Source organism: Lepisosteus platostomus, chromosome 25 (genome assembly GCF_059453375.1).
Source record: "Lepisosteus platostomus isolate fLepPlt1 chromosome 25, fLepPlt1.hap1, whole genome shotgun sequence".
In the NCBI taxonomy this organism is placed as follows: Eukaryota; Metazoa; Chordata; class Actinopteri; order Semionotiformes; family Lepisosteidae; genus Lepisosteus; species Lepisosteus platostomus.
This window is the reverse complement of record NC_142635.1, coordinates 3,011,730-3,035,761: the sequence shown is the minus strand read 5'-3', so window position 1 is coordinate 3,035,761 and position 24,032 is coordinate 3,011,730. Positions and strand designations below refer to the sequence as shown.

At 52.4% G+C, this 24,032-nt stretch overlaps 2 protein-coding genes across 2 annotated transcripts; both read left to right on the top strand.

Moving 5' to 3' along the window:
- The first annotated feature begins 273 nt into the window (after nt 1–273).
- On the top strand, nt 274–9,713 carry m6pr (mannose-6-phosphate receptor (cation dependent)). The gene is made up of 7 exons (XM_088619905.1): nt 274–564; nt 3,479–3,648; nt 3,946–4,103; nt 6,014–6,123; nt 6,758–6,882; nt 7,729–7,855; nt 8,192–9,713. Exons 2-7 carry the CDS (start codon nt 3,485–3,487, stop codon nt 8,312–8,314), a joined length of 807 nt encoding a protein of 268 aa, XP_088476031.1. The 5' UTR covers nt 274–564; nt 3,479–3,484; the 3' UTR covers nt 8,315–9,713.
- A 144-nt stretch (nt 9,714–9,857) lies between these two features.
- Nucleotides 9,858–22,355, top strand: phc1 (polyhomeotic homolog 1). Its single transcript, XM_088620103.1, has 15 exons — nt 9,858–11,185; nt 13,393–13,541; nt 13,678–13,776; nt 14,897–14,974; nt 15,527–15,670; nt 15,771–15,947; nt 16,276–16,366; nt 16,631–17,937; nt 17,973–18,093; nt 18,222–18,367; nt 18,676–18,766; nt 19,027–19,114; nt 19,776–19,932; nt 20,693–20,912; nt 21,149–22,355. Exons 2-15 carry the CDS (start codon nt 13,425–13,427, stop codon nt 21,301–21,303), a joined length of 2,991 nt encoding a protein of 996 aa, XP_088476229.1. The 5' UTR covers nt 9,858–11,185; nt 13,393–13,424; the 3' UTR covers nt 21,304–22,355.
- The last annotated feature ends 1,677 nt before the right edge of the window (nt 22,356–24,032 follow it).

The following is a 24,032-nucleotide window of genomic DNA, read 5'->3' as shown; positions in this document are numbered from 1 at the left end:
TGCATCTTGCTGTTGTTCTAAGTGCATTTTTTTAATGATGGGCTAAACGTTGTCTTATCAAAAAAGCTCTTCTGAAATCCCAAAGGCAGTCTTAGATTTTTGTCTGCCCAGTCGATCAATTCTCCAAACCCTCATCTGACATGGCGGCGACCTGTCTGACTTCAGCAGGTCTCTTCCCCTTTGCTTTACCAGCCTGGCTCAGCGTGCCCTTAGTCAAAATGGCGGCTTCCTCAACCCTGTCACATGACTAAAGCGAGCTGTCATCACGGAAGCGCCTGACACCGTCACGTGCGTCGGTCTGGGTTTTGGTTCCGCGTTTGACAGAAATCGCAGGTCGTACCGTTTCAGAAAACCCTCCCCGTGCAAAGATTTAGTCATAGAAATAATTGAAATTCAGATTGCTTTGGGAAAAATCAAGGTTTCAGGTCGAAAGCCGGCTAGAAGCTGGAGCGAGTTCGCCAGACTACATGCACAGGAAGACATTTTAATTTCTTTTCGCTTTAAAACTTTAATTCTGTCCGTGATACCCAAGGTAGTGTATCACTGTCACGCTTGGTAACTAAGGTGAGTTTTAATGGAAGGTAGGTTATTTTTTTTCCTTATTCTTTGGCGCGTATTAGATTTGTAATGTGAAGACCCGCAGTATATTTCTAATTGTAAAATGGCCAATAACGAGCCGGTGCACAGCTCTGTGATTCACAGGTAAGCACGGATAACGTGGTTAGTGCAACCCAATCCAGGAAATAACCGGAATGCACTGTATTCATGACTGTTAGTTTGGGAGCAGGCGTGCACACTGACGTGGGGCGTCGAGCCGTCCAGTCGAATGAGTGAATAAAAAAGCGAAAACGAAGCGGCAGTGGCAGATAAGCCGAGAGACAGAAGCTCATGGCCGGTGGGGGACACAGGAAGCTGCAGTGGAGCCGGCACGGTTACTGACCGCACTTCCGTGTGTGGGATAGAGACAGAGAGAGCGGTTCACTCAGTACGGAGGACCTGGACAGCCTTTATGAAACAAAAAAATATAATGTGCCCTAAGGGTTCACCCCTGTTTTCCATTTGCGTTTGCCCCGGGGGCCGATAATGTAGTGGGAAGTAGTCATTGAAGTTAGGTGTTTGGTATTGCTTCCACAATTACATATCTGATATATACCCATCTACAGACTTGTACTGATGACTGTGTATGTAGGCCTGGAGTCCAGACTCTTACTGGACACATTGTATACACACACACACACCTGGAGTCCAGACTCTTACTGGACACACTGTATACACACACACCTGGAGTCCAGACTCTTACTGGACACACTGTATACACACACACACACACACCTGGAGTCCAGACTCTTACTGGACACACTGTATACACACACACACACCTGGAGTCCAGACTCTTACTGGACACACTGTATATACACACACACACACCTGGAGTCCAGACTCTTACTGGACACACTGTATATACACACACACACACCTGGAGTCCAGACTCTTACTGGACACACTGTATATACACACACACACACCTGGAGTCCAGACTCTTACTGGACACACTGTATATACACACACACACACCTGGAGTCCAGACTCTTACTGGACACACTGTATATACACACACACACACACCTGGAGTCCAGACTCTTACTGGACACACTGTATACACACACACACACACCTGGAGTCCAGACTCTTACTGGACACACTGTATACACACACACACACACACACACCTGGAGTCCAGACTCTTACTGGACACACTGTATACACACACACACACACACACACACACCTGGAGTCCAGACTCTTACTGGACACACTGTATACACACACACACACACCTGGAGTCCAGACTCTTACTGGACACACTGTATACACACACACACACATCTGGAGTCCAGACTCTTACTGGACACACTGTATACACACACACACACACCTGGAGTCCAGACTCTTACTGGACACACTGTATACACACACACACACACCTGGAGTCCAGACTCTTACTGGACACACTGTATACACACACACACACACCTGGAGTCCAGACTCTTACTGGACACACTGTATACACACACACACACACCTGGAGTCCAGACTCTTACTGGACACACTGTATACACACACACACACACCTGGAGTCCAGACTCTTACTGGACACACTGTATACACACACACACACACCTGGAGTCCAGACTCTTACTGGACACACTGTATACACACACACACACACCTGGAGTCCAGACTCTTACTGGACACACTGTATACACACACACACACACCTGGAGTCCAGACTCTTACTGGACACACTGTATACACACACACACACACCTGGAGTCCAGACTCTTACTGGACACACTGTATACACACACACACACACCTGGAGTCCAGACTCTTACTGGACACACTGTATACACACACACACACACCTGGAGTCCAGACTCTTACTGGACACACTGTATACACACACACACACACGTGGAGTCCAGACTCTTACTGGACACACTGTATACACACACACACACCTGGAGTCCAGACTCTTACTGGACACACTGTATACACACACACACACACACACACACACACACACACACACACACCTGGAGTCCAGACTCTTACTGGACACACTGTATACACACACACACACACCTGGAGTCCAGACTCTTACTGGACACACTGTATACACACACACACACACCTGGAGTCCAGACTCTTACTGGACACACTGTATACACACACACACACACCTGGAGTCCAGACTCTTACTGGACACACTGTATACACACACACACACACCTGGAGTCCAGACTCTTACTGGACACACTGTATACACACACACACACACCTGGAGTCCAGACTCTTACTGGACACACTGTATACACACACACACACACCTGGAGTCCAGACTCTTACTGGACACACTGTATACACACACACACACACGTGGAGTCCAGACTCTTACTGGACACACTGTATACACACACACACACACCTGGAGTCCAGACTCTTACTGGACACACTGTATACACACACACACACACACACACACACACACACACACACACACACACACACACCTGGAGTCCAGACTCTTACTGGACACACTGTATACACACACACACACCTGGAGTCCAGACTCTTACTGGACACACTGTATACACACACACACACACCTGGAGTCCAGACTCTTACTGGACACACTGTATACACACACACCTGGAGTCCAGACTCTTACTGGACACACTGTATACACACACACACACACCTGGAGTCCAGACTCTTACTGGACACACTGTATACACACACACACACCTGGAGTCCAGACTCTTACTGGACACACTGTATACACACACACACACACACACACACACACACACACACACACACACACACAGGTCTCATACACTCATGACTATACAGACTTGCATTACTGACACACAGTTACAGTTCGTCTTTTAATGCTTTGTGCTTCTCCTGACAGGCAGAGATGATGTGTCGAGGACTCCGACTGGCCGGCTGGGCCTCCCTGTCGCTCCTGTTGGCCCTGACTGGAAAGGGACAGGCCAGCAACATGAACTGCACTTTGGCATCGGGGATTTCGGATAGAGAGCAGAAAGTGCTGAATCTGCTGGAGCCCATCAGCAACCAGGAGTGAGTATCTCCTTCCTGACCCACTTCTCTATCTGTCTCTCTCCTTTCCCCTTCCTCCTGTCTCCCCCTTGCTCCTCCTTCCTCCTCCTGTACTCCCCTTTCCTCCTCCTGTCTCCCCCTTCCTCCTCCTGTCTCCCCCTTCCTCCTCCTGTCTCCCCCTTCCTCCTCCTGTCTCTCCCTCTTGCTCCTCCCCTCCTCTCCCTTCCCGTCCTGAGTGGACCCCTCCCGCTCGCTCTCTCACTCCGGCAGCGGAGGTGTGTCCGATCGGTTCCTGCATTCCCTCTTCTCTTTCCCCAGCTTCTCCACCAGCTCGACGGATGGCACCTACACCTACTACTTCCGTATCTGCGGCGACGCCCATGGCGCGGGGAGCGCCGGAGTGGTGCAGGAGGACAGCAAGAGCAAGAAGGCGACCGTGATCGGGAGATACAACAGCACGCAGGCCTTCAACGGGAGTGAGTGAGCGGGCCGGGCCGGGGAGGGAGGAGAGCAACTGAGTGGACCAAGTGGAACGCAAACCCTTTGCCCGCTGTGGCATTACGTAACCACACAGTTCTGATAACAATGCCCCAGGGACGTCTCCATAGGCGGGAGGTGGGAGGCCTTTTCCCAGCCATTCCCTGCGTGTCTGGGCTGGGCTGGAGAAAGGTTCCCCCTTAAAAAGCCAGCCAGGAGTCCGTCTCAAAGCCAGTTAAAAGAAGTGTGTCGGAAGTTAAAAGACGTTTTTTATTTCACGCGCAGGGGAATGAAACACGCAGAGATGCTCGGTGTATTTTTCTCAAGGTGATGACACTAGGACAGCGCTTTAATCTTTTTCTGTCGGCTATCACGCTTCCCTGTGCTGGTCAGATTGACCTTGTTCCAGGATCACCCTCATCTTCCTCGTCCCCATTTGCCAAAGATCAAGGCAGCTGGTTACTTAGTCCTGCAGCTCGTGATCCTGTATAACACAGTACAGAATCACACAGCAGCCCTTGTCTCCAGCAGTCTCCCATTCTAGTCCACACCAGCCCTGCGTGTCCACCTTATAACATACTGCAGCATCAGCAGACAAAGTGTGTACGAAGTGCACAGAGACCCTCTCAACAGCTTGCTTCTGCAGTGCTAGTTTTGGCTGCAGGAGAATGGTTCCCTCTTGGTGCTCTCTCACACGCGTGCTTTTCTGCAGAGGAAGACTCTACCTTTACTTCATCAACTGCTTGAAAAGAAGCCACATCCAAATGCACCTTAGCAGACTCCGGACTCCCAGTTCTGACACAATCACTGTGTGCAGCTAGGATGTTGTGTAATAATTGTGGTTACTTTGACTTGTTATTGACGGAAGCCTGCTGTGTGTCCTTTGTTTTCTGTCAAGTTGCGACACTGCTTGAGCTACCGGATAGCAGTTCCTTTTCAGCTCCAGTTTGTTTCTGCACTACATGACTTGATTCTGTGATACAGAAGTAGACATTGTAGTCTGTAGGTACATTGCTATGTGTACTGTAGGTTGTATTTAAATGTATTTCAAGGCCTTTGTGTTAGGAGTTAATTTGTGTTCATCAGCTGTGTCTCTAAGTTCTGCATTTATCTCTGTGTCAGGTGTGTCTCGAGAGTCTATATTAGGATCTGTTTTAATTTCTGTGTGTGAGGTGTGTCTCTATGGTCTGAATTAATCTGTGTGTGTGAGGAGTGTCTCTGGGGTCTGTATTAGGGTCTGTATTAATCTCTGTGTGTGAGGTGTGTCTCTAGGGTCTATGTTAGGGTCTGTATTAATCTCTGTGTGTGAGGAGTGTCTCTAGGGTCTATATTAGGGTCTGTATTAATCTCTGTGTGTGAGGTGTGTCTAGGGTCTATATTAGGGTCTGTATTAATCTCTGTGTGTGAGGAGTGTCTCTAGGATCTATATTAGGGTCTGTATTAATGTTTGTGTGTGAGGAGTGTCTCTAGGGTCTGTATTAGGGTCTGTATTAATCTCTGTGTGTGAGGAGTGTCTCTAGGATCTATATTAGGGTCTGTATTAATGTTTGTGTGTGAGGAGTGTCTCTAGGGTCTGTATTAGGGTCTGTATTAATCTCTGTGTGAGGAGTGTCTTTGGGGTCTGTATTAGGGTCTGTATTAATCTCTGTGTGAGGAGTGTCTCTGGGGTCTGTATTAGGGTCTGTATTAATCTCTGTGTGTGAGGTGTATCTCTAGGGTCTATATTAGGGTCTGTATTAATCTCTGTGTGTGAGGAGTGTCTCTGGGGTCTATATTAGGGTCTGTATTAATCTCTGTGAGTGAGGAGTGTCTCTAGGATCTATATTAGGGTCTGTATTAATGTTTGTGTGTGAGGAGTGTCTCTAGGGTCTGTATTAGGGTCTGCATCCCCCTCTTCCTTTCTTTGCAGGTGACTGGGTGATGCTGATCTATGGTGGGGGTGATAACTATACGTCTCACTGTGGAAAGGAACAGAGGAGAGCCATGGTGCTGATCTCCTGTAATCGACGGGTGTCTGCGGTAAGAGAAAGGGTTAGAACCGAGAAAAAGGAGGGAAGGGTGAAGTGAGAAGTGAGGAGGGAGAAGGAACACTGAAAGTGTATTTATGCAAACGTCATCTGCAATGTTTTCTGTAATATCCAGTCAGTCAGTCAGTCAGTCAGGGTCTCTGTGCTGTAGTGTCCAGTCAGTCAGTTAGTGTCTCTGTGCTGTAGTGTCCAGTCAGTCAGTTAGTGTCTCTGTGCTGTAGTGTCCAGTCAGTCAGTCAGGGTCACTGTGCTGTAGTGTCCAGTCAGTCAGGGTCTCTGTGCTGTAGTGTCCAGTCAGTCAGTCAGTGTCTCTGTGCTGTAGTGTCCAGTCAGTCAGTTAGTGTCTCTGTGCTGTAGTGTCCAGTCAGTCAGTCAGGGTCACTGTGCTGTAGTGTCCAGTCAGTCAGTCAGTGTCTCTGTGCTGTAGTGTCCAGCCAGTCAGTCAGTCAGTGTCTCTGTGCTGTAGTGTCCAGTCAGTCAGTCAGTGTCTCTGTGCTGTATTGTCCAGTCAGTCAGTTAGTGTCTCTGTGCTGTAGTGTCCAGTCAGTCAGTCAGGGTCACTGTGCTGTAGTGTCCAGTCAATTTGTCATTGTGCCTGTTTTAACTTCTCTCTTTCTTTCTCTCAGGGGAACTTCGAAGTAATGTCAGAGGAGAGAGACAAGGCTAGAGACTGTTTCTACTTGTTTGAAATGGATTCCAGCTACGTTTGTCCAGAGACTCACCTGAGCATTGGCTCCATCCTGCTCATTGTGTCAGTCTGGCCTCACTCTCTTATTGTCCTACACATCTGTAGTGTGGGTGTGGCCTCACTCTTTTTGTTAGGCTCATCTGTAGTGTGGGTGTGGCCTCACTCTTATTGTTAGACTCATCTGTAGTGTGGGTGTGGACTCACTCTTATTGTTAGACTCATCTGTAGTGTGGGTGTGGCCTCACTCTTATTGTTAGACTCATCTGTAGTGTGGGTGTGGCCTCACTCTTATTGTTAGGCTCATCTGTAGTGTGGGTGTGGCCTCACTCTTATTGTTAGGCTCATCTGTAGTGTGGGTGTGGCCTCACTCTTATTGTTAGGCTCATCTGTAGTGTGGGTGTGGCCTCACTCTTATTGTTAGACTCATCTGTAGTGTGGGTGTGGCCTCACTCTTATTGTTAGGCTCATCTGTAGTGTGGGTGTGGCCTCACTCTTATTGTTAGACTCATCTGTAGTGTGGGTGTGGCCTCACTCTTATTGTTAGACTCATCTGTAGTGTGGGTGTGGCCTCACTCTTATTGTTAGGCTCATCTGTAGTGTGGGTGTGGCCTCACTCTTATTGTTAGGCTCATCTGTAGTGTGGGTGTGGCCTCACTCTTATTGTTAGGCTCATCTGTAGTGTGGGTGTGGCCTCACTCTTATTGTTAGGCTCATCTGTACTGTGGGTGTGGCCTCAGTCTTATTGTTAGGCTCATCTGTAGTGTGGGTGTGAAGTCATTGGTTCAGTTATGTAGGTATGGGGTCGGTGTGGCAGATGTTGTTTTATTACTGCATTGCGCCCTGTCACCATTCTGATTGATGTCACTGTCTGCTGGATCTCTCTTCATCCTTGTTCCTCTCCTTCTGCAGGGTCTTCTGCTTCCTGTGCGTCTACCTGGTGGGTGGGTTCCTTTACCAGCGGTTGGTTGTGGGGGCCAAGGGAATGGAGCAGTTCCCCAACCTCTCCTTCTGGCAGGGAATTGGGAACCTGACCGCTGTGAGTCTGCACGTGTCTCCCTCTGTGTGCGCATCTGTGCTTTTTCTGTGTGTGGCCTGTTTCCATCTGTATCTGTTAGTCCTTTCTTTCTTCTTCACTGGATTGAACTAATGCAAATACGAACAGACGTCCTAAACTCAGTTCTCTTGAATGCCTTGAAAGTATCATGATCAATTCATAGTTAAATGAACTACAGTACCCACAATGCACTGCGGGGGGAAGAGAAAGCTGGTCTACTTCCTCTTTGCCATATAAGGGCTGTAGTTCATCGCTCGTTAGCCGCGGGGATTGCTGGCTGACCGTCTCTTTCTCTCTTTTGCCCTCCGCCTCCGTCAGGACGGCTGCGACTTTGTCTGCCGGTCCCGAGCTCACGAGGCTCCGCCGACGTACCGGGGTGTGCCGACCGAGCCGCTGGGGGAGGAGCCCGAGGAGAGGGACGACCACCTGCTGCCCATGTGATCCGCGGCGGCCTCGCGGTGACATCATCGTACTGACATCACACACCCCACCCCCACCCCACCTCAGCCACCAGGCCGCCATCGCCAGACAGACAGACTCACCTTGCACAAGCTCTCCAGCGCTCTGTACCCCGCATGGCTTGGCAGTAGGCAGTGTCACACTAACCAGATCACGTCTTTAGAAAGCGGGGGGGAGGTCAATTCTAGCGGCGTCCCCAAGAAGCAAGAGTTACTGGAGAGCTACTATCTATCTGCCCCTCCCACAGTGGGACTGCGGTTATCCCTTCTGAGTTAGAGCTCTGCGCGGGTCGCAGGCTGCTTTGGGTCGGTAGACGTAGTTAAAGAGCAGAGCAAGAGGGGCACAGAGACGGACAGATGCGCTCGGATAGAAACGGCGACCGACAGACTCCTCTGCAGTAGAAGAACTGCGATTCCGTTCCCGGTGTCCGACTGTTCACCCAAAGAAGAGCCTTTTAAACTGTTACAGCCTGATTGGCGTCATCGTTGTTTGTTCGTTCTGCTTAATGAGCCTGAACTCGGCGCAGCGCAGGCATGCTGAGGGAAGTGCAGCTCACAGCCAGAGGAGAAATATTCATAACCCAGCAGGAAAGAGCGCCCCCTGTCTCGCTACGAGGCATGGCGGGGATAATTACAGTGAGCGATAAGTGCCGCACATGGGGACTCCCAAAACAGAAACAACCTTGGAGAGGTCTTGCAGTCAAGGTTACAGAACATCGCTGTGATGTCTGGCAGGTAGTGCCCTGGGGTTGGCTAACACAGCTTCCCTTGCCACCCTCCATGGCTGGGGTGGTAGGTCGAAGCACTGTGGGAAATGTAGTTCTTGACTGCATCAGAACATGGATTTTTCCCCCACTACATCTCCCACAGTGCCCCACTCACTACTCCAGCACTGCGTTCCCGAAAATACTGTGCAGGTTGCACAGAGTGCAGCTCATGTTGAAAGAGAGGAGAGGTGACCAGGTGGCTTGTCTACCACCTGCGTCTCTGTTTTAAACCAGCAGGGTATCACTGTAAGCTTTCTGCTGAGGGCTTGTGGAGCAGAGGCATGTCTGGATATGACACCAATTGGGCCAGGCACTGAATAGACATGGAGGCCCAGTTGGGGAGACAGCAGTTTTTCAGCAGGGAAAAACCCCCAGACACCCCCCAATGCATCCAAAAAGTGAAGCAAAATCCGGAAGAATTAGACTTGATTGTTTTCATGGTCATGAATTGTTTTACTGCTTTGACATCTGGGTAAAGAGATGAGCTTTGTGTTGTTTTCTTTTAATTAAATGGACAGTTCTGTTTTTTTTTCTCTTCGTTTGTTACTCGGTCTTCTGTTCCAAAGTGTTCACGAAGGAGCAGGCGTGTCAATAAAGGGCAGGAGTTAAGAGCGACCCAGGTCTCCGTGCCAGCAGTGTCTGTTTCTCTTGGTACGGGTGGGACAGGCTAACGATCTGATCATCCCGGGACTGATGGGGTACACTACTTGTGCATATTTCCAGCAGACCAGATGGGAGCCAGGCCAGTACCTGGAGGGGAGACTCCCGAGAAAGCTCAGGCAGCTGCCCGAAGTGTTAGTGGGGCCAGCAGGGGGCGCTCACCCTGCAGTTTGTGTGGGTCGTAACACCCCAGTATAGTGATGGGGACACTATACTGTAAACAGGCGCCGTCCTTCGGATGAGATGGGAAACGGAGGTCCTGACTCTGGTGTTACCCCAGTGTCCTGGCCAAATTTCCCCCTGGCCTTTACCAGTCATGGCCTCCTAATAATCCCCCTCTCTGAACTGGCTTCATCACTCTGCTCTCCTCCCCACTGAGAGCTGGTGTGTGTGAGCGGACTGGAGCTTCATCCAGGTGGGGGTACACACTGGTGGTGGTGGAGGGGATCCCCATTACCTGTGAAGTGCTTTGAATGTCCAGAAGAGTGCTATATAAGCGTAAGGAATTATTATTATTAATGGACCAATGGGGACTGCTGGTTTTGGTTCCAGCCTGGCTGTGAACTGAGCTGCTTGCTGGTCCAGGCTCTGTTTTTTTTTTTTCCTTAGACGCTCTCTCCTTGTTTTCAGAAATTCCCTGGAAGTGCGGCATTATTTCCAAAGCCTGTAGAGCTGAAGCCAGCACAAGGACCGCTAATCACCGCCTCAGACGAATAGCCGAAACATTAACACTTTCAGTTCGTCGTACCCACTGGCTTTAGCCCCGTGGTTTCCTGGCAGTTACAGATATTGCATTACCTCCACGTTCCGAACCGACGTCGTGACTGTTGGTGCGCCGATTACTCGGAATAACTCCACACAGACATGTCTGCGGCTTTAGAAAGTGCTGCGTTTTTCTTTGGCTCTCGGTAAAATTAGTGCTGCACTGCACTGAGGAATCGAGCCTGGTGGATTTATTCTGCCGTATGCAGTGGCACAGAGCAGTCTCTTGCTTACATCTTCATTTCTAGTACCAATTTATAGTGCTGCGCGTGTTTAATTTCATTAAATGTAAAGCATTTTTATTAGTGCTGACGATACAATGTTGTAAAAGGTCAGTCTTTGTCAAAATTGTAGCCCATGAAATAATATGAAGGCCGCAGTTGTCTTTTTTTCTTTACTCTTTTCGCTTGGAAAAAAAAACGGTTGTAAACGGAACGTTGTAAAGAGGCCCACTCTATGGCTGACGGGAGGTCTGACGTCGTGCTGCGGCGCCGGAAGGGGAAGGGTGAGCGTTGGCGAGAGGGAGAGAGGGGGGCGGAAGTGGAACTGTTTTCGCTTCTGCAGAAACTGAGCAAAATAAAGGAAAATAAAGGAGGAGAGAAGAAATCTTCGCGGAGGAAAGCGGAGGGCGCCGGCGGAGAGACTGGAAGAGAGAGGACGTTGAGGTGAGTTTTGCTGCCTTGGTGCCCGTTTTCACTAGAAAACAGCTGAACCCAGCGCCAAATATTATTATTATTATTAATTGGATAGTAGTAGCAGTGCAAGTAGTAGTAGTTAGTATACTGGCAATTAGTAGCGCTGTACGTTTGGTTTTATGTGTATTACTACTCTGAATTAATCTTGTTAGTTGTATCAGTTGCTGCAGGATTAATTGAACCGTGAATCTCGGCACAGGAGGTAGTTGTGACCGCGGCTGAAGTTAGATTGTTATAGTATTAGCCAACATGACGGCTGGCCTGCATCTTGTGTTTGCAGCTGCAGGGTCTTGGGTATATTTTCCGTTGGTCCAGACCAGCCTCTCGTTTCAGTGTTTAATCTGAATCCAGTCCTGGTCCTGGTGGGGTGAGTGTGTCTGCAGCAGGGCTGTCCAGTCCTGGTCCTGGAGGGGTCAGTGTGTGTCTGCAGCAGGGCTGTCCAGTCCTGGTCCTGGAGGGGTCAGTGTGTGTCTGCAGCAGGGCTGTCCAGTCCTGGTCCTGGAGGGGTCAGTGTGTGTGTCTGCAGCAGGGCTGTCCGGTCCTGGTCCTGGTCCTGGTCCTGGAGGGGTCAGTGTGTGTCTGCAGCAGGGCTGTCCGGTCCTGGTCCTGGAGGGGTCAGTGTGTGTGTCTGCAGCAGGGCTGTCCGGTCCTGGTCCTGGACGGGTCAGTGTGTGTCTGTAGCAGGGCTGTCCAGTCCTGGTCCTGGAGGGGGCAGTGTGTGTCTGCAGCAGGGCTGTCCAGTCCTGGTCCTGGAGGGGTCAGTGTGTGTCTGCAGCAGGGCTGTCCAGTCCTGGTCCTGGAGGGGTCAGTGTGTGTGTCTGCAGCAGGGCTGTCCAGTTCTGGTCCTGGAGGGGTCAGTGTGTGTGTCTGCAGCAGGGCTGTCCAGTTCTGGTCCTGGAGGGGTCAGTGTGTGTCTGCAGCAGGGCTGTCCAGTCCTGGTCCTGGAGGGGTCAGTGTGTGTGTCTGCAGCAGGGCTGTCCAGTTCTGGTCCTGGAGGGGTCAGTGTGTGTGTCTGCAGCAGGGCTGTCCAGTCCTGGTCCTGGAGGGGTCAGTGTGTGTCTGCAGCAGGGCTGTCCAGTCCTGGTCCTGGAGGGGTCAGTGTGTCTGCAGCAGGGCTGTCCAGTCCTGGTCCTGGAGGGGTCAGTGTGTGTCTGCAGCAGGGCTGTCTGGTCCTGGTCCTGGAGGGGTCAGTGTGTGTGTCTGCAGCAGGGCTGTCCAGTTCTGGTCCTGGAGGGGTCAGTGTGTGTCTGCAGCAGGGCTGTCCAGTCCTGGTCCTGGAGGGGTCAGTGTGTGTGTCTGCAGCAGGGCTGTCCAGTCCTGGTCCTGGAGGGGTCAGTGTGTGTGTCTGCAGCAGGGCTGTCCAGTCCTGGTCCTGGAGGGGTCAGTGTGTGTCTGCAGCAGGGCTGTCCAGTCCTGGTCCTGGAGGGGTCAGTGTGTGTGTCTGCAGCAGGGCTGTCCAGTCCTGGTCCTGGAGGGGTCAGTGTGTGTGTCTGCAGCAGGGCTGTCCGGTCCTGGTCCTGGTCCTGGTCCTGGAGGGGTCAGTGTGTGTGTCTGCAGCAGGGCTGTCCGGTCCTGGTCCTGGACGGGTCAGTGTGTGTCTGTAGCAGGGCTGTCCAGTCCTGGTCCTGGAGGGGTCAGTGTGTGTCTGCAGCAGGGCTGTCCAGTCCTGGTCCTGGAGGGGTCAGTGTGTGTGTCTGCAGCAGGGCTGTCCAGTCCTGGTCCTGGAGGGGTCAGTGTGTGTCTGCAGCAGGGCTGTCCAGTCCTGGAGGGGTCAGTGTGTGTCTGCAGCAGGGCTGTCCAGTCCTGGTCCTGGAGGGGTCAGTGTGTCTGCAGCAGGGCTGTCCAGTTCTGGTCCTGGAGGGGTCGGTGTGTGTCTGCAGCAGGGCTGTCCAGTCCTGGTCCTGGAGGGGTCAGTGTGTGTGTCTGCAGCAGGGCTGTCCAGTCCTGGTCCTGGAGGGGTCAGTGTGTGTGTCTGCAGCAGGGCTGTCCAGTCCTGGTCCTGGAGGGGTCGGTGTGTGTCTGCAGCAGGGGTCAGACACACAGGAGCTCCGCTGTGTTCAGAAGTGTTCTGACCGGCTCTCACCCTCTAACACCATCTCCTCCCTGGTTCTGGGTGCTTGAGTGCCCCTCCAGGCCGTGAGCATGCTCTGCATTCACCCCCTTTCTTTCTCCTTCAGCAGTTTGACTGACAGCCTCACGGCCTTTAACTATGGAGACGGATGGAGACCAGAACTCCGGCTCAACCAATGGGAGTACAGCGTCAGGAGGGAACACCCGTGTTCCACAGATCTCCCAGATGTCTCCTTATGAGAGGCAGGCCGTGCAGGTCTGTGGCTCTTGTCTCTGTTTCACTCTGTACACACCTCTCTGTTTCTGGCTGGCTGTCACGTCAGCTCCATCGGAACAGCTGAACTGCTGTGCATGATGGGAATTGTAGTTTCTCTCTCTCTTTCTCTCTGCAGGCTCTCCAGGCTCTCCAGAGACAGCCCAATGCTGCTCAGTATTTCCAGCAGTTGATGCTCAGCAATGCTCAGCTTCACAACCTGGCTGCGGTTCAGCAGGTACGATAATACGCTGCCAACAGGATATTGACACCACAGTGGCACCCTGCAGCCCTACACCCCAATACCAGCACAGGGCTGGCACCTCAGAGGCTCATGGGCCAGAGCCGCAGGGCCTCGGAGACACAGGAGCACAGAGGCCAGAGCTGCAGAGTTTAGTGACAGTGCAGTAGTGGGAAGCAATCAGACTGAGAGGAAGAGCATCATGAGAGGCACACATAGTAATAGGAACGATTAAAGGGTTATTCTGTGCTGAAAAGAAACGCAACTTTCGGCTGTGGATCCTGTTTCAGGTGACCTAAAGAAGGCTCCACAGCTGAAACGTTGTTTCTTGTCTTCTCTTTTCAGCCTGGAATCAACTTGTTCCTATACAGCCTACGCATGCTGATGCAGCTCCCTACTGGAACTACACGTAGTATTAGATCAAAGCTAAGCCAGTGGTTCTTAACCTGGGGTGCACCCTAAGTCTTACTGCTTCACCAAACCTAGACGTGTTAAGGTCAGCTTAAAACGTTAGTTTTCATGTATTCTTAATTATATCGGGAGGTTATCTACGTCATTCGGTCTCCTCCGTTCTGCAGTTATATCGTAGGTGTAAAGAACTGATCTGCTTCAGCGCTTTGTTGATCAGGGGTATGAGAGGAGATTGTGAGGCAGGAGCGGACAGAAACGGGGGTGTGGAGAGGAGCCAGCCTAAAGGAGCAGGAGGGGGAAGCTGGCGGCCATGCTGGAGAAACACGGCTACCGGCCACATGTAGTGCGATGTAGTGCCACGAGCTCGGGATCCCCTTGTCCGGTAGCGCTCCGTCTCAGTTCCTGGAGGCCCAACAAGTGGACCTTGTCTTGTTCGCACTCGGCTGCCCCTGTGTTTTGGTCCACAAGCCTTCAGCCTGGGGGGGTGTTGCTCCAGCCCTGGACTGAGGCAGGGAGGCAGAATGGACACATGCATGTTCCTGTGTCCGCTTCACACGTGGCCTTTTGGGGAATTGTAGCTGTTTTAAGCTGCCCAGTGAATGAGCGAGCGGTGACCTCTCACGGCTGATGGCCTGGTGCAGGCTCCGCGCAGGCGGCGCGTCGGATTCACATCCAGGAATCCCCTTTCTCCTTCGTTCTCTCCCAGGCCACCCTGGCAGCCAGTCGCCAAGCCAGTTCCCCCAGCACCAGCGGCGCCCAGCCCACCAGTACGGGACACTCCACGGTACGTCCTGCCACCGCTGTGACCTGTTGGAGCGTTCCACAGCAGCGCCGTGTGCGTAGCTGCAGAGTGAATGTCCTCAACGTCATCAGAGTGCTGGCAATAAAGCTACTGGTGCAGCTCAGGGGTGGTCAGAGGGTCTGCAGCAGGGCTGAACACCCCTGATGTACAGTATATTATGTCCTATAACAATTCTGCTGATGGAGAAGCAGGACACTTATAAAGTGAGTTGAACAATTCGGACAACTGCGTACTAAAATCTTTGCAGCGTTTACAAAATGAAATCTGGGCCGATGGTGTCCCCTCAGTGGTGAAATAGCTTTCTTAGAAATTTCGGTTGATTTCAGGTCCCCTCTGTTCAAATTGAGTCAGAGTTCAGGTTACGAAAACCTGAAATCTCCAGCACCTGATGTTGGGTTCTGTGCAAGAGCCTGCTGCCCTTAAAAAAAAAAAACTGGACCGCTGTGCATGTCGGCCCGGAGCTAGGGATTCCTTTACCAGTAGCGAAAATGTAATGGAAATAATCTTGCCGTCTTTGCAATGCCTCTGCTGCAGGTCAACCTGAGCTCGTCATCTGGGGGTGGAGCTATGAACAACCCCCGCCCTCTTGGCCCCACCTCTTCAGCTCAGTCGTCGGCGCTCAGCCAGTCGGTGCTGCTGGGTGGGACTGCGGCAGGACAGGGACAGATGTTGTTCAGGGTGAGCCTGTGCACCTCTCCCTGCAGCACCGCTACGGTATTGTGTCTGCTGTTGTGTAATCTGCATTCATCCTGTCCCCTTCATGTTTGTCTCATCTCAGGTGAATCGCTCGCTCAGGGCTCCTCTGTCCTCTCAGCTCATCTTCATGCCCGGTGCAACCACTGCTGCTGCTGTAGCAACTGTTGCCCAGCAACCGCAGCAGCAACAACCGCAGCAGCAGCCACAACAGGAGGTTGCCCCTCCCTCCTCCTCAGCTAACCAATCAGAGACTGACCAGGTTTGTGTGTTGCCTATTTCACTCGGGCATCAGGGGTAATCGTAGGTCTTTGGTGTGTTGTCAATAATTTTAGCTCTAAGATCTTGGTTTTGGGTTCCCTTGCATCTTTTAGTGATTGGTTAACTTTTCCATCCCTAGGGTCTGCATGAGGGTTTTTGTTCAGTGTGATCCGTTAAGTGTGTCTCTAGGGTCTATATTAGGGTCTGTATTAATCTCTGTGTGTGAGGAGTGTCTCTAGGGTCTGTATTAGGGTCTGTATTAATCTCCATGTGTGAGGAGTGTCTCTAGGTTCTATATTAGTGCCTGTATTAATCCCCTTTCTCCCCAGGTTCAAAATCTTGCTCTGCGCTGTGTTACCACTCCCCGAATCGTAGGAGTGAAGACCGAGTGTCCTCCTCCACCTCCAGACAGGAAAGAAGGTAAAGAGCGAGATGCAGATGGTAGAGAGGATGTTGGATCAGTTTTTCCAGCTGTCTAACATTGTCTTGTTCTGTTGCACATAGTATCAAAGTCACTGGACTGTTTCTCTCTTTGCTGTGTTCATGGCCTTCAGTCTCGGCCAGTCACGGTTAGCCGTGAGAATCTCTCTCTCTCACTGCTCCGCCTTCATTGAAGGGTCGGAGTAGTATTGATCTAATCGAAGGCTGTACTAACCTGTCCCTGTCTGGCTCTTTCTCTCCCAGGAGCTACCTTTTCCCTGGTCCAGCAGCAGCAGTTCCACCCCAATCAGCAGCAGCAGCAGCAGCACTTACAGGCCTCCAAGCAGCCAGCCCTGGGTCAGCAGCAGACGCTCTCCCCATCCCCCAGCGCCACGCCCAGCACAGCCTCCAACTCTCTCCCTCTTAACATCAAAACCTGCCCCCCTCCGTCCCCCAGCGCCCCCTCCGGCCCCCCATCCTCGGCCGCCCCGCTGGCCACCTCCTCGCACTCCACCTCCCTACCTCCCTGCTCCTCGGCAGCCTCCCCCTCTCCCTCCTCGATCCCCCTCTCCCAGCTGCTCCTGCCCCCCGCCTCGGGCAACATCGGCTTTTGCCAGCCCCGGGCGGTCACCACGGTGACCACTGCCGCCGCCCACATCCTGGTATCGCCCGCCAACAACCCCGCCCACCAGCATCAGACCTACAGCAGCAACCCCGCTGCCCCCTCCCAGGCCCTGGGCCACGCCAAGATCGCCCCAAACTTGGGTGCCCAGACGTTAGTGGTTCAGCCTTTGCAGCAAAGTAACAGCAGCGACAAACTGGGCCAGAGTTCGGGCCCGGTTCCGATCCAGCCCAAAGGCGCCCTGCAAAGTCTGAGGCTGCCCCTCCAGCTACCTCCCCGGCAGCCCCCACCTATCCTCCCTGCGCCCCCCAATCCGCCCCAGCAAAACCCCCTTCACCCCCCGCCCCACGTCCCAGTCCAGCTCGTAGGAGCCAGGCCGGGCACTCTCGGAAACTCCCAGGCTTTGGGTCTGGCACAGGCCAGAAGCTGTTGCCATGACGGCGGAGGGTCCAGCGCTAACGCTCCTCCCACTTCTGCTTCCGTGGCAACCTCCGTACCGGCTGTAGCCCCGGCAGGGGGCGGGGCGGCTCCGAAGAGCCAGCCGTCCCAGCAGCCTGGCCTCCCGTTGGTCCAAATTCAGCAGCACCAGCAGCAGGTCCCGGTGCCGCCCAATCCGACCCGCTCCTCCCTCACTCCTCCCTCCTCCTCCTCTACCTCCTCCCCTCCCGCCTCCGCTTCTCTCCCTCATTCGCTCTCTCAGGATGGACAGACCGGTGCGGGCGCCACAGCACCCCCTAGTGGCGAAGGGGTATATGCGCAGGTGAGGTTCCGTGCCACGCCCGTTGTCCACAAGCGTGGGTCTCTCTGTGCCCATCTTGTGTTTCTATGTACGTCTGTTGGCGTTGGCATCAGGAAATTTAGTCTTAGTCTCTCAGTCTCTGCCTGTGTCTCTGAATCTCTCTCCGAATTTATAGGATACATGTTATATATGCAACATTTCTGCATCTGTCAACGTTCGCTGTAGTGTCCAGTCGGTCTGTATGAACCGTGTCTCCCCTCTCTCAGGCGAAGCCACCGATTGGCTCCCTGAAGCGGAAGTCTGAGGACATGTCCGGTGAGATGGAGCCTGAGTCCACAGCTGCCGCCACGCCCCCTCCTGAGCAAGGTAAGGCATGGGTTGTCCCGGTTGCCTGCGTCCGATTGATCTGCCGCGTGGAGGTGTCTGCGGAGGTTGGCGTGACGCCCTCGTGACGTCGGCCCGGCTGTGACTCCTCCCTCCTCTTGCCTCCGCAGAGGTCGGCCAGCCCGGCCCCGCCCTCTCGGGGGCCGGTCGTCACGGCAGCGAGAGCAAGGCCCCGCCCCAGGCCATCGTCAAGCCCCAGGTCCTGACCCACCTGATCGAGGGATTCGTCATCCAGGAGGGAGCGGAGCCATTCCCTGTGAGGAGGAGTGGGGGGGCGAGAGAGGGGAGGAAGGGGCTGGGGACAGGAGAGGGCACAGGCTGGGTAGAGAGGAAGGCAGGGAGGGTGGAATAGGAGGGAATAAGATGATCAAATGGAGTTAGATGAGGGTGATGTGGGGGGACAGAAAGCGTAAAGGGAAAGAGAACATGAGGTAGCTACTGAGGGAGAGTCAGTAGGACAGATTGGTGAGGTCATCTGTCCTTCTTGCTGTCTGTGGGTCTGTCTGTCTAACCTGTATATCAGTGTGTCTTCCTCACTCCCTCCATACGCATTTGTCTATATAGGTGGCTGGCCCAGTCAAAGACAGGTCTGAGGGGGTGCTCCCAGCGGTCGTCCCACCCCCCACCCAGTCAGACTCCGGAGGTGCACCTTCAGGTGAGGGAGAGAAATGGTCTCTACAGTGAGTTCTGTAGATTGTGGTGACACACCTCTTGCACAGTGACCCTAATATAGTCCCTAGAGGCACACCTTGCGCACAGTGACCTTTATATAGTCCCTATAGGCACACCTCACGTACAATGATTCCAATATAGTCCCCAGAGGCACACCTAAGAGACTCGTAGACTTCAGTGTTCAAACAGAGACAAACGTAACGTGGACCTCTCTTTTCTTCAATCTCTCTCTCTCTCTCGTAGTGTTGAAGTGTGAGTACTGTGAGAACTTTGCTCCAGCCAGTCAGTTCAGAGGCTCCAAGAGGTTCTGCTCTATGACCTGCGCTAAGAGGTGACAGTTTGTCTCCGCTTTCCATGGCAGTGTTTGTTTGCCCTCGCTTCCTGTTTGCTGCTCGGCTTTGTTAGACCCTTTTCTCAGTGAACCACACGACTCCGGTAAATCAAGCTGGAGAAGAAAGGAGGACAGAGAGCGTTAACAGGCTAACCTCTCACTTTCTGAAGGACAACAGCAGGCTTTGAATCTCGAAGATGAGCAAAAGATTCATGCAAAAACGTGCATTTTTGATTAGTCAGTAACAGTTTGTTACCATATAAGATGTAAACACGATCAGAAAGTTAACAGTTAGGTCAGCCTTGGTCAAGTCAAGATCCCTAATCAGCTTAGTCCCCAGTCCCCTTTCGTATTGCTAAACCGAAAGTGTCGGATATACGAGTTGCACATCCGGTCAAAAGACCTTGAAGACACCAAGGCCAGCTGGGAATGCACAAAACAGTAAAACAGTTCTCGAGGGCTTGGTTGTTAACTCCTAACAGGCAGATGTTGCTCAGGTCCTTGGGTTTGTAGTACATGAGTACCACTGTGTTTGTGGAAGGCGTGTAATACTGCCAGGTCAGTGCGCCTCGTGCTCTCTTCTGCCCTCCTCCCGATGTTTGGTTTGCTTGTTCCCCCTCTCTCTTGACGTTCTCTCTGACGCTCTGTTGGCTCCTCCTAGGTACAACGTGAGCTGCAGTCACCAGTTCCGGCCCAGGAGGGGGCGGGCGCCGCGGGGGGTCGTGCCCGACGGGGGCATCCTGAGGCGCAGGGGTCCTCGCAGAAGCAGCAGCGAGATCGCCTGCGCGAAAATCACCGGCCGGCACCTGCCCATCAAGGTGAGGGACCGGACAGGGTTTTTTTGATGGGACGACCCTGAGCAGGGCTTAGGAATTTGGGAAGGAGGCGGGGCTACCAGGTGACCAGAGGGTAATTTAGCAGCGGCAGGGACTGGGACATCCCAACAGGGAGTCTACCAGAGTAAAAGATCACAGCGGGATATAGGATATAAAGACATCCGAGTCCATGTATTAGCAATTATCCATGCTTCTCTAGACCCGATTTTTAAAGGAGAGGGGGCGGATTCTCTCCCGTTTGGACTCTTTTCTATATGTAGCACCAGAATGATCCCATTATTAGCTGAGCTATCCCGACCCCCTCCCAGCCTGCTCAGACTGTTTTCAGGCCTATAATGATGTGCTACACTGTGCCTTCTGCAGTGCAGGCACCTGCCTGTGTTGAGCTCTGGGCTCGGGGCCAGTGAGCTGTGGGGTCACATCCCAGGTGGGGCACTGCTGTCCCTCAGGTTCCTGCAGTCAGTAGCCTGCTGTGCATGTGTCTGCTCTCGGACCATCACGGTCCATGGGAACTGTTTCTCAGACTTCTTGACCTTGATAAATAAAGGTCTTTAAAAATACAGATCTGCTGTCTCATCCCCATGGGTGGATTTTCATCGTCTTGGTGAGCCTTGGTTATGGGGTTGTGCAGTAAGTGCGCGTGTTCTCACGGTCTGAAGTCATTTTGGTTTGTTCGTGTGACCTGTGCATCCAGTCTGTCACTGCATAAGTGGTGTGTTCGCTGTCTCTCTCCCTCTCTCAGTCCCGATCGGAGTCCAGCCGTTCAGAGGACCTTTCCAGCTGTGAGGACGACTCCCTCTCCCTCTCCCCCGGCTCCACCTCTTCCTGTCCGCGCCCCACCCGCTCAGACCCTGGCCCCGCCCCCGGCTGCCTGCCACTGGACGGCAGCTCCCACTTCCTGTCCAGCAACCCCGCCCACTGGAGTGTGGAGGAAGTGTGCCAGTTCATTTCCTCTCTGCAAGGTGGGTCTCCTCCTTCCCTTTCTCCCCTATTCCCACTTTCCCCATCCCTTTCTCTTGGCAGCGTGCGCTGTCGGAAGTCCTGTCATTCTTCTTGTCTGCCTCCTCTCGCTCGCTGTCTGCTGGTGCAGTTGGAATTTTAAATGGCCCATCAGGCAGTGCCCATTGACTAGGATAAGCCTCAACTCCGCCTCCTTTTTCTCTCTCCGCCCACCCCCCACCCCCCCGTCGCCCCGCAGGCTGCGAGGAGCTGGCGTGTCACTTCCTGTCCCAGGAGATCGACGGCCAGGCCCTGCTGCTGCTGAAGGAGGAGCACCTGATGTCCACCATGAACATCAAGCTGGGCCCCGCGCTGAAGATCTGCGCCAGGATCAACATGCTGAAGGAGGGCTAGGGCCCGAGGGGGCCGCGCAGGCGGTCGCCGCGCCTCGGGGTGCGGGAGCGAGTGAGGTGGCTGCGTGCGTGTGGAAGACGGTGTGTGTGTGTGTGTGTGCGAGCGAGAGAGAGAGAGAGGGGGGGCGGAGGCGATCTCCGTGCCTCGGCGGGCGAGACGGACCACCCTGTCTCGAGGGTCTGGAAGAGAGTGCGAGGCGAGGTGGAGCGATGCCGAGGGAAGCTGGTCCTCGTGTCCTCTCGCGTGCGAATGAGCCTGTGTGTGAGCCTGTTTGCCCTTCTCTTGCCACCATATATACACATGCTTGCGGATCTGGATGTCTGTCTACGTGTCTCCACTGGCAAAAAAAAAAAGTCAAGAGCTCTTTTAAAACGGTATCTTTTACTCTGCCCTTAAAAGGTCATTAGGCGAGCTGCCTTTTAATTTTTAAATGGTGCTTAAAACTACAACACTAAGACATAGTGTTAGGATCAGACAGAGCCCTGCGTTATTTTTCTATATTCGCTTGTGAGCAGAGTCTGAGTAATTGAGCTTCAACTGCGTTAATACTGACTTCTAATGCAGACTTTAGAGATGCGTCTGACCCAGGGAGATTAAAACAGGCATTAACAGAACCCTCCAGACACACATAACAGATTAACACAGACCCTAATATAGACTTGAGAGACACCCCTAACAGATCTTACCAGAGTCTAATATAGTCCTTAGGGACAAATAAAAGAGTTCAGTTGCTTGCAAATGCGTACCATCCAAACCCTTCTACAGACCCAAGAGTGTTTCTACCAATCGGAGTCATTTAGACTGTCTTGATATCTGTGTGTCTTGAGCGCTGCTCACAAGCTAGTATAAGCGAGTTCTGCATAGCTGTTTGTCTCACAAATCACAAAGGGTGAGTTTGTGTTTAGCAGTTACATTTGGTACTAGTATTACAATAATGGATATTCTGCTCAATAACCTAATGCTTAGCACAGCTACATTTCATGTTTAATCACAATTGACTTACTAATCCAACCTTGCTTTGTAACTAGAAATAAATCTCATGGAAGCCGGCAGTGGTTTTTGTGTTTATTTGGGTTCTGGAATAGACGTGTTCAGCTATTAGCTGTAGAGACAGGAGCCTTATTTCCTTTTTTTTTGTCTCAAATGGGATATTTGCTTTGCAGGCAGGTAAGAAAAAGGCCGATAACTTTTGTACCCGGTAAAACAATATGAGACATGCATGTATGATGAGAAAGAATGAATATATAGAGAAATCTGGGTAGTCTAAGTTAACACCCTTTTAGAATGAGCTCAGATTCATTGTGCAAGGGGTAGCCATGACTGTCGGTAGTTGTATCGGTCTTCTGTGCTGTTTCTTTGCCATAGATGTCTGAAAGCTATAGCTGTTGTGTATGGTTAGTATAGCTGGCTGCCTTCGCCATTCTGCTAAATCTGTTCATATTGGTGACCAAACCAGCATACAGCAGTGAATGTTAGAGTACATTCAAATGGAAGTCCTCAAGCAAAAAGCCATTGCTGTAGTACACATTAAAAGAGTGTTTTCTCAGGAGTAATTGCTGTTGGCTCGTGTTTGCTTGTAAGTCAACAGCAGTGCCTAGACGACAAGCGAACTGAAGAGGAGGGGTGTGTGTTGCTAGAGCTCTCCTTTGCTTTTCAGGTGTAATAAAGAAGCAACTTGATGCACTTACCAAATGGTGCAGATCCATTGTCCCATCTCGGATCTTAATGACTTAATCGAGCCAGTGCATGAGAAGTCCAATGGGCGGGAATCAGGCGCAGAATCAGGGTTGCCCTGCCCCGTTCCAGATGGTGGTGTATTAACATTGCAGGCTTTCACAGTTTACCGCATTATCCACTACACCAATGGAGAAGAATTGTCCTTTTCTTTCTCGAAGGGACCGATCAGCGCGCATCAGCTGCGCTTCTTCCATCCTGGCCTGTAGATGGCGCCGGCTCCCTGAGTATTAACTTTGCAGGGTGTGTGACGTCGGTCTTTATCGGATCGTGCCGCAGCTCTGGTGTGCGGCTAGGTAGAGCCGGATTCTCACAGCCACAAAGCAGCCCTGGGAGTTTTTCAGGGTTTGGGGTATTGTGTCCACTAGGCGACCCTGTGTTTGGCTTCACACAGTTCAGTTCTGTGTCCAGTGTGGGGAATCCACCTTCCCCCACCATGTTCATTCGCTGCAGCGCTCATAAGTGCGTTTCCTTTTTCCGTTTTCCCCCAAGAGAAGTCGCTACTGTTGTTTCTTTTTACACCCCGGCCTCTTTTCTTGATCTCGCCCCCCGCTGTGCTGCGGTTTGTCTCGATCGATATTAAGCAGGCGGCCCTGTCACTTTGATCAGCCAGCTTGCTGGGCGATGAGCGAGACGGAGCGACTCCAGGGGGAGAGGGGCTGGCTGAGCGTGGGGTGAGGGAGAGCAGCACAGAGGCGCGACAGCGAAGCGAAAGACAAAGCAGAAGAGCGCAGGCAGGACCCGAGCCGGAGACCTCTTAAGGGCACTGCAGCAATTAGTGGTACATCTTATTAGGCGTTCCACAAAAGCGAGGGATCCAGCCTCAGTCTCGACTTCCAGAATTATGCCCCGGAGCTATGACGCTCCAGTGTGTCCCTCTGCACCAAGCGCAGAGAGTAGAGGAGCAGTTGAAACGGTGGCGAGGAATACAGACCATGTTCCATAATGGCAGGCACCTCGTGTGACCAAGCAGGGGACGGACTTTTGTGTTCCCG

What these genes read in the sequence shown, in the direction of transcription:
- m6pr (XM_088619905.1), top strand. Translation starts at nt 3,485, where the DNA reads ATGATGTGTCGAGGACTCCGACTGGCCGGCTGGGCCTCCCTGTCGCTC. An exon ending in GAGCCCATCAGCAACCAGGA is followed by an intron (nt 3,649 to 3,945) that starts GTGAGTATCTCC and finishes CTCTTTCCCCAG; the next exon opens with CTTCTCCACCAGCTCGACGG. An exon ending in CACGCAGGCCTTCAACGGGA is followed by an intron (nt 4,104 to 6,013) that starts GTGAGTGAGCGG and finishes CTTTCTTTGCAG; the next exon opens with GTGACTGGGTGATGCTGATC.
- phc1 (XM_088620103.1), top strand. Translation starts at nt 13,425, where the DNA reads ATGGAGACGGATGGAGACCAGAACTCCGGCTCAACCAATGGGAGTACA. An exon ending in TCTATGACCTGCGCTAAGAG is followed by an intron (nt 19,115 to 19,775) that starts GTGACAGTTTGT and finishes GGCTCCTCCTAG; the next exon opens with GTACAACGTGAGCTGCAGTC. An exon ending in GTTCATTTCCTCTCTGCAAG is followed by an intron (nt 20,913 to 21,148) that starts GTGGGTCTCCTC and finishes GTCGCCCCGCAG; the next exon opens with GCTGCGAGGAGCTGGCGTGT.